General features: G+C 36.7%; 1 protein-coding gene across 1 annotated transcript in view; it reads left to right on the top strand.

Annotated features, from left to right (window-relative positions):
- Positions 1 to 1562: 1562 nt before the first annotated feature.
- The window catches only part of LOC103257504 (protein phosphatase 1 regulatory subunit 1C-like), a gene marked incomplete at its 5' end in the record, with an annotated part of 61902 nt that continues 51948 nt past the window's right edge, over positions 1563 to 11516 (top strand). Inside the window, 2 exons of the mRNA XM_008055203.1 lie at positions 1563 to 1600; positions 3882 to 3942. Of these exons, the coding sequence (XP_008053394.1) occupies positions 1563 to 1600; positions 3882 to 3942 (99 nt within the window). The remainder of the gene's footprint in view (positions 1601 to 3881; positions 3943 to 11516) is intronic.

The raw sequence follows: 11516 nt of genomic DNA, 5'->3' as shown, positions 1-11516 counted from the left end.
TGAATAACTGGGTTCTACTGTGTTCCTAAAATGTAAAATTATAGGTCCTGGATTGAATTTTGAAAACTCTTAAGGCATAAACATAATATTAAGAAAACCCATGGGCATTTGATAATCCAGTAGATCACATAGATTACATGCATTGTTATAGTGAATCATACTTAATAGTTCATTACAATGTGATGACCAAAGACTTCACATTGATAGACAAAACAGTTCAATTTAGTATATTCACAGTTGCCTGATAATGCCTCATATACTTCCGGTGACTACATCAAACACTTGTGATTGCTATCTTAAGCCAATAGTTCCCTATTTTTCTGCCCCTATAAAGAGGAAGTAAACTTTATCAGTTTCATAACTTATAAAAAATCTAGTAACCAAGACATCAGGTTAGCATAAACAATAGTTCCATATACTATTCATTGTACTTGTTTAACCATTTTTGTCTCTTACTATATGAAATATCAACTTCATGCATAGTTGAACTTATACAGAAATTTTTCTATATATATATTTGCATACATACATTTACACTGCTTTTTTGTTATAAAAGCATTGCATGATCATTATTTTTTTTACAAAGCACAGATAGGGATAAAACAAAATGTGTTAATCAATCACCTAGAGATAACTACATATTGTCATCTGACTATGCATATATCTGCATCTCTCTATAATTATGCTTTATAAAATAAAAATACTATTCATCTAAATTTGAAATATTGTTCACTTATAGAGCATATGTTTTAATGTCAATACAGATCTTGTATTGTCTTTTAACATATATTATTTAATGAACTCCTCATTCAGTTTTTGGAACTTGTGCTCAATATTTTTGCTTTGGGATTAAAAAAAGAATTAGGAAAAAGTAACTAGGTCAAGAAGCCAGGAGACAGAATTCATGCAATGTAGGTGAGAAGGTAGAGAAGAAGCCCAGCCCAGAGCATCCTTCCATTGTGTCTGTGGAAGGGGTATACATGAGCACCTCCTCCTCCACCCCCAATCTTTCCTCACAACCATTTAGACACAGACTATGTAGAAGTTGCCCAAACATGATCATCAGAAATATTTAATAGAGCAACTGGTTATTTCCAGGGGCATATAGAAGAAAGAGTACTACCTTCCTTGGGGTCATGGTGATTGGGCTGAGTGGGAAAGAAGATGTGTTGTGGTTAGTGACAACCCTAAGGAAATTTGACAGAGTCAATGGAGAGTGATGGTAGTAGCAGAATCAGTGAGGAGAGGAGGTTGGAATGTCAGCCTGTGAGGCTGATAACACCAACACTTACTCTATGGGTCATTTCCCTGGTCTTCCTTCTGGACTACTGGAAGCTAGGAAATCTGGGATGTCAGGAACAATGCTTTTCTCTATTTCTTTTAAACCTTTTGGAGAAGTTTATCTCAGAAGGAAACCACAGGACTCACCTCAAAGAAACAGTTGTTTTATAAGCATAGGGCAATTATTAAATCATTTTGATAAGTGTTGTTGAAAATGTTAATATGTATATTACCAGGAAGAACATTACATTTTTAATAACTTAAACCTACTTCTTTTGCAGAAATAGATGACAAGAGGGTGGCCAACACACAAGGGGAAGTAAGTTCATTTTATATTTTGTAAAAAAAATGTGCTAAAGTCCATTAAAAACACAATTAGCTTGATTTTATGTGATATAAAATATGATATAAATATAACTTCAATGAGTTATGAAATATTATATAAATATAACTGTAATGTAGCAACTATTTAAATTGTTTTTCCTGACTGAACAAACAGTAACATAGTGTCATTGAAACCTCTACCTCTGAGTTGCCTAGATTCTCTACTTACAGAATGCTAACCCCTGCAAAAACTTCTAAAATAGAATCTTTCTTTTAATGGCAAGATAATGGCATCGAGAACTTCCATTTATTGGGCAACTGTATGTGCACACCACAGGCTAGTGCCAGGCAATGTTGGGATCACAGAGCAAGGAAATGGAGGTGGGGGACTGACGCTGCTTACAGGGTCTTCTGGTATGTGGAGCCAAAGTAGATCCTGGGGCCAGAGTCTGGGATTACTAAAGTTCTCTAAGGACTTGGTAACTAGATCCAAGGATTTTACCTAGAAATGGATTCGGATTCAAATTCAGCAGCTCATCTCAACACTCACTCCCTACTCCCTCCACATACTTATATAAGAGTTTAGATAGAAAATAGGACCCAGGGGAGGCTAGGGGAGCTGATGGTATAGAATACATAGAACACGAAATGAGTAAACTTGTGCCCAGAAATGAAACAAACATCAAATAGGATACTGTGTACACTTAATAATCAATTCCTATGATTGCATAAATAGGCATATAGCAATCCTTTAAAGAGGAAAATGTAGAAAAGACAAAATATCAAATAGTGTGTCACAAGACTTTTCTAACAATTTAATGAGATAGTAAATGTGGAAGTGTTTTGAAAACTAAACTCTTACATAAATACAAATACTTATTAAATAGTATTACCTAATAAGTGTTATCACTGTTACCAAACAATGAGAACAAGAACTCTTCTATAGAATTCTTTTTCCACTTGATCTTTAATATGTGTATGGAAGTAAATATATAAGAAATCCCAGAAGTGCTTGCTTCTAAAAATCAATCAAATGTGACCAAAACAATAGAGGAGCCCCAGAAACATTAATCACTCACACATTTTACATTAATGTGGAGTTGCCTTTTCTATATCTGTACATAACATACTGGTACCAAAACATTCTATTCTGGGGGAACTTGCTTGTTGATATGGATTTGGCTACCATTTTGCTGAATTTTAAACTTTTTGGTGGATTCCTTTTGCCTCAAGTAAATATCAATATCTTGACAACAATTTTGAGGACACTTAAGCTTTAATATGCACAAGGAAAGATGCCTCAAATTCTCTTTACTGCTTTGTGAAAGTTTCTAGTTTCTTTCAAACTCTGTACATTATGTATGAAAAGTCTAGAATAATCCTCAAGAAGCATCTTGTAACTACTTATACTTGGGCTTTTCAAAGAAAAAAATAATTGCTCCAGACACTAATATTGATTAAGACCCCTATCCTTGCCACATTAAATCATAAATCAACATGCTATCAAAAAAAGAGTCTTTGGAGTTACCTAATTGGGGTATAGACTACATATATTTATATCCATTGCTAATATTTATATCCATTATATATAGTTTCATATCATTATCTATAATTTTGACCCTGAAAATATGTTCCTATTTTATCATTTTAAATTCAAAATCCTTTCTTTAATAACTTAATCCAAATCCAGTGTGCTTAGATCAGAGTGTTACATAGCTGTTTTGTAAGAAAAGGACTTTTTTTTTTTAAACATACAAGAGAATATTACTTCAACATTGTAATCCCAAGTAAATGGAGATAATAGATTGAACACGTCAATTCAAGAGGGTTATAGATTGGTATTACTTACCAAGGACCCTCATTATCCCTCCTGAACCACTCACAAATCCTGTAAATTGGTATTATTATCCTATGGACATATCTTTTGGAGTATACTTTGTCATGGAACCATGTTTTCCTCTCAAATAGAAAGGATTGATGTCATTTTTTTCTCTTTCTTTTAAAAATAAATTCACGTTACAAGATGAGGACATAAGATGAATAATTTCAAAACTGCGGTAGATGAAGAAACTTATGATAAAATAGGCCCCTAGCTTCATATATCTCTTAAGCCTGTGATATTACTGAGCATATAATATAATTTCTCACTGGTTAGAATCCTGTAGGGAATCAAAAAGCTCTTTGAAACATAGCACGGTGTTTATTTCCCTCATAGGAATGATGGCATTGTATTTTATATCCAAATCTAAGATTTACCTTTTTCTCTTTCTCCACAGTCACAGAATGTGTCCCCTAAGCAAAGGAAGCAAAGCGTATACACAGCACCCACCATGAAAGGTACTGTGGAAGGTACTGTTTTGGGATGTCATGAGTGCTAAGTCACTCTGGTAGGCTGTCTGTTCTCAAGGAACATATTTTTATTTTTATTTTTGAGACAGGGTCTCACTCTGCCACCCAGGCTGGAGAGTAGTGGTGCCATCCCGACTCACCCCAGCCTCTACTTCCTGGACTTAAGCAATCTTCCTGCCTCAGCTTCCCGAGTAGCTGTGACTACAGGCATGCCACCATGCCTGTCTAATTTTTAAAAAAATTTTCGTGGAGACGAGATCACACTATGTTATCCAGGCTGGGCTCAAACTCCAGGGTTCAAGCAATCTTCCCACTTTGACCTCCCAAAGTGCTGGGATTACAGGTGTGAGCCACTGAGCCTGCCAGGAACATGTTTGATCACAAGCTAGATCTGGTCTCAGTAGTGTGATGTTCAGTAAGATATTTCTTCTATTTAAAACCTAGTTTCATCAAAAGTAAAATAGGTGATTGAAGACGTGATAAGTAAGAATCTCAAAATCTTAGTCTGAAATTCAGAGTTTCCAAAATTATGACAAAGATTTTATTTTATTTTATTTTTACCCTTCCACACATAGTTTCTTTAAAGGGATTTTCCTAGAAGCCTTAATCACTCTTGCCAGTGTTGGCAGATGATTGTCATTTTCTCTTGGCTTAAGCAAAGCAGAATAACTTTAATTTCAGGGAGATTTCATGTAGTGTTGCCTCATTGTCTTGTGTCGGGAGCTGCTCTAAGAAACCCAATCAAACAATTATTCACTGTACATGTAACAGCTGTTGAAGCAATAACTAAGAATGCTAGTTCAGATTCTGGCATTTTCTTAGAATTTTCCCCTAAATTGGAACTGCTTAAAGAACATCTAAGTGTATCAGTATTTTGACCAACATCAGATCCAGGGAAGGTTCCTTTTAGTTCTCACACTAAAATGTTTCTGACACGAGGCAGAGTCTCTCCAGTCCAGTAGTCCATGTGTTTTCCAGTCTGGGCCCTTGGCCCAGCGGCTCATCACACTTAGTTTGTCCAGTTCAGTTTCAACGGCATGAGAGATCAGCTGAGAAGCTTCCTCTGGAGTTGGGAGAGATGTCTAAATTGGAAGTGAAATTCTCCACCCTGTATTCTCTCTAGATTTGGGGCCTTTTCAGAGAGGTGGGATATAAATGGAACATTAATACCTACTTTCAATAAACTTCCTTCCTGCGCAGCTATAAAATGCCATGTTTGCTTGTTTGTAAAATGGCAATACATAGTACAATCAGCATGATCATCTATTCCAAGGAAATTATTGAGACTATTAGGCATCTCTCTCTCTGAAAATAAGTGTAATCATTTTAAAGATATTTTCCTCATTGTAAGTGATTTGTACTTTTAAGACACATCAGTTTGGCATGAATGGGCAGCAAGGAAAGATACATGTTCACTCTTTTTCTTATTTCCTCTTTCTATTTTGGGTTCACTCAAGCTAAATAAAGTAATACTGTTCTCATGTCCTCAGAAAAAAAAATTATTTTTAAAGGAAAATCTTAAACTCAAAGTTTCAAGGGTTCATGGTGTTCAACATATTTAGCTTTCGAATGTAGGATTCTAAAATTTAGGGAAATTAGTACTATATCACAGTTTTGCATACAACTTTCCACTATTGAGTCTGCCCCAAGATGGTCACTTAATGATAATCATTTGTGATCATAAGTTAAAGCCTTGAAAAAACACAATAATTCTTTCAAGAAGACATTAGGATATTATTATAAGTCACTTAGGTTCTCTTTTTATAACCAGTAAATATTTTTGGAAGTCTCCTGCTTAGGAAAAATAAAAGAGAAAGCTAAATCCACATTTTTCATTGGGTCTGCCTTTTTCTAAGAGCTAGAAATAAAAATTTCAACACAAAATTGAGCGATGATAACATATGGCATCTTGTGAGCACATTAAGAGGCTTCAAGAATTAGAAAGATGAATGACCAAAGGAAATGTTATTGAGATCCTAAATATAATGATACAATTGCTCTGAAATGTATAATTCTTCAAGTTGCAGCATTTAATTGTTGAGCATAAAAATGTCTGGTGAGGGCACAGTGGCATGCACCTGTAGTCCCAGTTACTTGGGAGGCTGAGGTGGGAGGATCGCTTGAGTGCAGGAGTTCAAGGCTATATTGTGCTATGATATGATTGTGCCTGTGAATAGCCACTGCACTCCAGCCTGGACAGCAAAGACCCTTTCTCAATAATAATAATAATTCAAATAAATTTGTACTCATGGATTCTTCTACATATTGTTACTATTTGTAAATTTTAAAATGACAGACATCTAAATATTTTATAGAATCTATCTATTATTTCCTTGCCTCATACTAAGTTTTATTTTTTTCCAGGCATGTCAGTCATGTCTGTCATTTATAGCATGTTACTTCTTTTGCCTTCATTCTTTTTTTAAAAAAAAATTTATTTATTTACCGTCATGTTGGTTCTTCTAAGAAGTGCCACTCAGTCTCTATCATTCTAAGAATGCATCATTCAAAATCAACCTAATGGTTAAGGGGTGATCTGACCAAAACAGAGTGGAGACTTCAATTGGGCTCAAAACTTTCAACTCAGATACTTTAATTTGTAATGCAACCCAAAATCTTATTAGCTTTTTCTGACAGCCAACCATACACATTGTTGGCAAATAGTGAGCTAACTGTAAATTCGTAACTTCCAAGCCACCACTTTAATATACAGTTTTCCATATTATTCACCATGTATTTCCCATTTTTTAAATTATGTCTTTTTTTCACACCAAAAAGCAAGACATGCTGTCATACCTGTTGAATCTTCTATTGTTAGAGTCTGACTGTTATATCAGCATGTCATATTTGGTATACTGATTCTATCACCCATTCTGTTTTCTTTTTCTTTTTCTTTTTTTTTTTTTTTTTTGAGTTGGAGTCTCACTCTGTCACCCAGACTGGAGTGCAGTGGCTGCTCCCGGCCACCACAGCCTCGACCTGCTGGGCTCCGGCGATCCTTCCACCTCAGCCTTCCGAGTAGGTGGAATTACAGGCATGCGCTACCATGCCCGGCTGATTTTTTTTATTTATTGTAGAGATGAGGTCTCGCCAAGTTGCCTAGGCGGGTCTCGAACCCGCGGGCTCAGGCAATCCACTCACCTCAGCTTCCCAAAGGCACTGGATTACAGGCTGAGCCACCGAACCGGCTCTATTGTTTCAATTGTGTGTCGTTCACAGATAAGATAAACTTATCTTTGGTGTTTTTATCTGAGCCCAGAACAAACATATCAAACAGAACAGGGAGAGACTGAGAGAGAGAGCCCTGTGGCACACGTGTTTCCTAGTTGACACCAATCCCCTTGAAAATCACCATTTAACACTTATCAAATAGACTTGTCATATCAGGATCCCATCCCTTCACACCAGAGGTTATCATAAGCACTCTTATTGTCGTATTTCGGATACCTTTGCTGACAGTTGAGTTATACATTTATGATATATATTATGCAAAAAATGACAAAAGTGAAGTTTGTATAGAAAAACAGACTTACTTTTCCATTACCCTGTGTAATATAATGCTTTGTGATTATTTAAGTAGAGAGTTCTGGAGATTATCAGAAAAATGACAGCTTATGACTAATGCCCACATGTACTTCTCTGGTGTTTATATGGTGGTTAGCCCTGTAATTTACAGAACAGCCAATTAAATTATTGTTGGATAGCTTGAATCATGTTTTCAAAAAGCAAAGTAGATTTGAATCTTGGGACAGGAAATGGCTGACTCATTTCCATTCTCATTGTGTGTGTGTGTGTGTGTGTGTGTGTGTGTGTGTGTGTGTGTGTATGTATGTGTGTGTGTGTGTATTTTACCGGAATGCAAATGCTTTCTACTGAACAGAGCAAAGTAAGTGCTATCGATTTAAACGGAAATCTGCACATTAAACAAAGCAGCTGACTGAAAAATGACTTTGTATAGCAGTACCTATTAGTATTGCATTACCATTCTTAATGCATAGCCAGTCCAGTTTTTCATTTACTTCTAAAAAACATTTTCTTCCTCCCATTCTTTGTAATTTCTTAGAAAATAAAATTGTAGCTACTTCAGTGCCCAGAGATTGTTCTTTTGATATGTCAGATAGATCTTTGAATGCTTGTAACATTTTAGAACTGTTTTTTCCCCCCAAAGATGGCTATGATCTTGATATTTTATTTTATTTCAACCAATTCTTATAATAAAGCACCAAATGCCAATATGGAATAACCAGGGAGGGAATCAAGTCAGGCTAATGTGGATTTTGGAGTGTAAAGAGGAACAACAAACCTAAGAGAAGGCTATTAACTGAAGGATAGTCTTCCAATGGGACCAAACATGAAATGGCATGGACTTTTGACAAGTGATCAGGGTTCACACTTCAACACCACCATATATTAGCTGTGCAACCTTCAGAAAATCAAGAGGTTGTCAACCAAAACAACAACAAAAAGAAAAAAAAAGAAACAAAGAAAAACTATCAGCAAACATGTTGTATTTATTTGGGGATTAGAGATGAAGATGATAACCTGGGATGCACAGCTGTCTAGCCACTTATGCATCTGAAGAGGGACGGGTAAAAGAAGGCTCTTACTGCACAAGGAGAAGTTCACAGAAACTACTTGGAAACAGAATTCAGTGGATTTGGAAACTCAAAGTCAGAGTTGGTGTTAGTTCTTTGGTGGAGATGCAGTTACTGGGCAAGTGTTCTTTTGAGAACATCTTATCTGAATTGCTGCAGTTGTAAAGAAAGGATTTCTCAGGAGGTTATTTTAGAAAGTCCTTGAGACAGTCTTTAACTCAGTCATCCAAACACGAGTCTTTCCCCTTGTGCTCTCTAGGTTTTGGGTTTTTTTTTTTGTCTTGACAAAAACTGATTTCATTCTAGTAACTGCAGCTCTCAAAGGGTTAATCTGTCTCTTCTCTCATGGGTAAAATGGAGATAATGCTTGCCACAAGTTTGCTACAGGGCTAGGTGATACAAAATGGGTAAAGAAAATGCTTACATCGGGCACACAATATGTGGAACTATTTTGAATAATTATTTGAACCCTGGATTGAGAGTGATGAGTACCTCTCCTCCATTTCCACTTAGGACCAAAGAGTGAAGGAATGATTTGGGGGGAGATGAAAGAGAGATGAAAAAACTTCCAGGAGAATAGTATCTTGGCCAGAGCTTTGCTCTCAATACAATGGGAACTGAAAAGTCAGGTGCCAGGTCATAACACACATGTGGATTGTGATATTCACTTCACTTTTATTGAGCACTAACCTCAAGACAGATTTGTGGCGTGTTATCTTCACTTCACTTCCTTGTAAAGGAATCCTGCTTTTCCTTCATTTCACCTAGCTCCTGTTCTCAGGTACCATGTCTCTCATTCCCCAGCTAAACAACATTCCACTCAGAGGTAATGATATTTAAATTAGTAAGTCTTGTGTTTCAAAAAAGCTGAAGAACAAAGTGACTGCTAATGGTGAATTTAGGTGTGCTAAAGTAGATTATGAAATAAGCATTTCTTGATAAGGGATGAGCAGGAAATCACACCATATAAACCATTAGGCCATCTATGTAAATGAACCATGATTATGTTGAATTGTGACCCACTCATTCTCCCTGAATTCCAACCTTGTATAATTGTGAGTCAACAAATTCTCATAAGGAATAGGCCAGCCATGGTGTCCTGCTCTCATTGCCACCAACACATTGAAAATGGAAGGCAAGGCCGGGCTCGGTGGCTCAGCCTGTAATCCCACGCCTTTGGGAGGCTGAGGTGAGTGAATTGGCGGAGCCCGCAGGTTCGAGACCCGCCTGGGCAGCGAGACCTCATCTCTACAATAATCAAAAAATCAGCTGGGCATGGTAGCGCGTGCCTTTACTCGGAAGGCTGAGGCAGAAGGATCGCCGGAGCCCAGCAGGTCGAGGCTGTGGTAGCCGGGAGCGGCCACTGCACGCCAGTCTGGGCGACAGAGTGAGACTCCAACTCAAAAAAAAAAAAAGAAAATGGAAGGCAGGGAGAGAAGGCAGCAAGATGACAATATCTTTTAATTTCTCTTCAAGCTGTCTCCACTGTACTGCACTCCTCTTTTTAAACACTTCTGTCTCTCTGTGGGTGTCCTCCAGGTACTCAGCACATTTGCCTTTCTAAATCTTGGCTTTTTTGTTTGTGCTGGCTCTGTTTATTTACTGTGTAGGGTGGGGGCTTATTTATTCAACTCAAGAAACATTTTAACAGATTTTTAGATAACAAGGAACTTTCTAAATATGTACAAGTTATACAAGTCTTACTTCTTTCTTTTTTTAACCCAAGTATGCTCCTATTTCCAGAACCACTTCCTTCGCTTCTCTTTAATTTCTCCTACTGAATTTTATGTTCATTTTCCCTCATATCTTTGGAGTGGAGAGTGGAGTCAGTTTGGAGAACTGATCTGAGAATGTACCTTTTGTGAAAGTCACTAAGATATCTTTTTTTCTGAGACCAGCACTGAAAAAAGAATGAAGAGGAAAATAACAACACGTATGAGTGGACTTCATATTTTATGGTGTTATGAATTATTAAGTAAAGTATCTTGAAATGAGTTAAATTGCAAATTTGAAATTTGGGATCAGTAACTTAATCTCATGTGATTACACTTAAACATTTGAAAAGAGAGCACCATTGGCCAATATAGTTCCATTCATCTGTGACTATATATTTATTTATTTTGAATTAATCTTTTAAATTTACATCCCTCTATATAAATAACGCAACTTTTAAAATTGCTTCCTTTCTTAGAAACAGGAGAAAAGATAAACTTTTGCATTTGGTTTGAGCAACTGAATCAAGACCCAAATCTTTCCCAAATAAGCAAGCATGCATTTGGTTTGAACAACTGATTCAAGACCCATATCTTTCCGAAATATGCAAATAGGAACATTCAGTTGTGTAAGGGCCAATAAAGGTAAGCTGCTGAAGTGTACTGAGCTCTGCATTAAAGTGGTATGAACGAAGAGATGAGAAGCAAAGTCCTGGTCCTGGGCAGACCAGTCTGGGTGAAGCAACACACTAGTGAATAGAGCACCTCATGGTAAGTCCTTTATGAGGGACTTAGATGAAGTTGTCAGGGGATGTGAGGAGACTGGACAGGAAGTAAGGTAACTTGCAGATCACAGAAGGGACAGTCATATTTGTACATGTGTCTGGAGAATAAAATGTACTGGCTAGATCATGGAAAAGTGGGATCAATGGCTGACACCATTTTCATGCCTCTTGTTTATGCAAACTTGCAAAAGATTGACAATGATGCTGTGATGTGGATGGTTCAGTCCTGCATAGGCCATTACATAGCCCTTCTCTGCCATGGGAAGACAGAATAGGCCCCATTCGTGGAATTGTTACAGACATCCCTTCCTAAAATTTTTGGAAATCTTTGTGCCTTTGATTTAATTTTGATAATTCTGGTTCATATTTTTGTCTTCCTTCTTAATAATATTATTCGTAAAACAGAGTAACTTGCAACTTAAATTGCAAGTTTTAAAAGTAAATTTTGTATTTCACAACAGCTCCTTGTC

The sequence above is a fragment of the Carlito syrichta genome, unplaced genomic scaffold (assembly GCF_000164805.1).
Source record: "Carlito syrichta isolate Samal-C Ts95f unplaced genomic scaffold, Tarsius_syrichta-2.0.1 Scaffold301778, whole genome shotgun sequence".
NCBI lineage: Eukaryota > Metazoa > Chordata > Mammalia > Primates > Tarsiidae > Carlito > Carlito syrichta.
The sequence above is the reverse complement of the archived record's forward strand: the minus strand, read 5'-3'. Positions and strand labels throughout refer to the sequence as shown.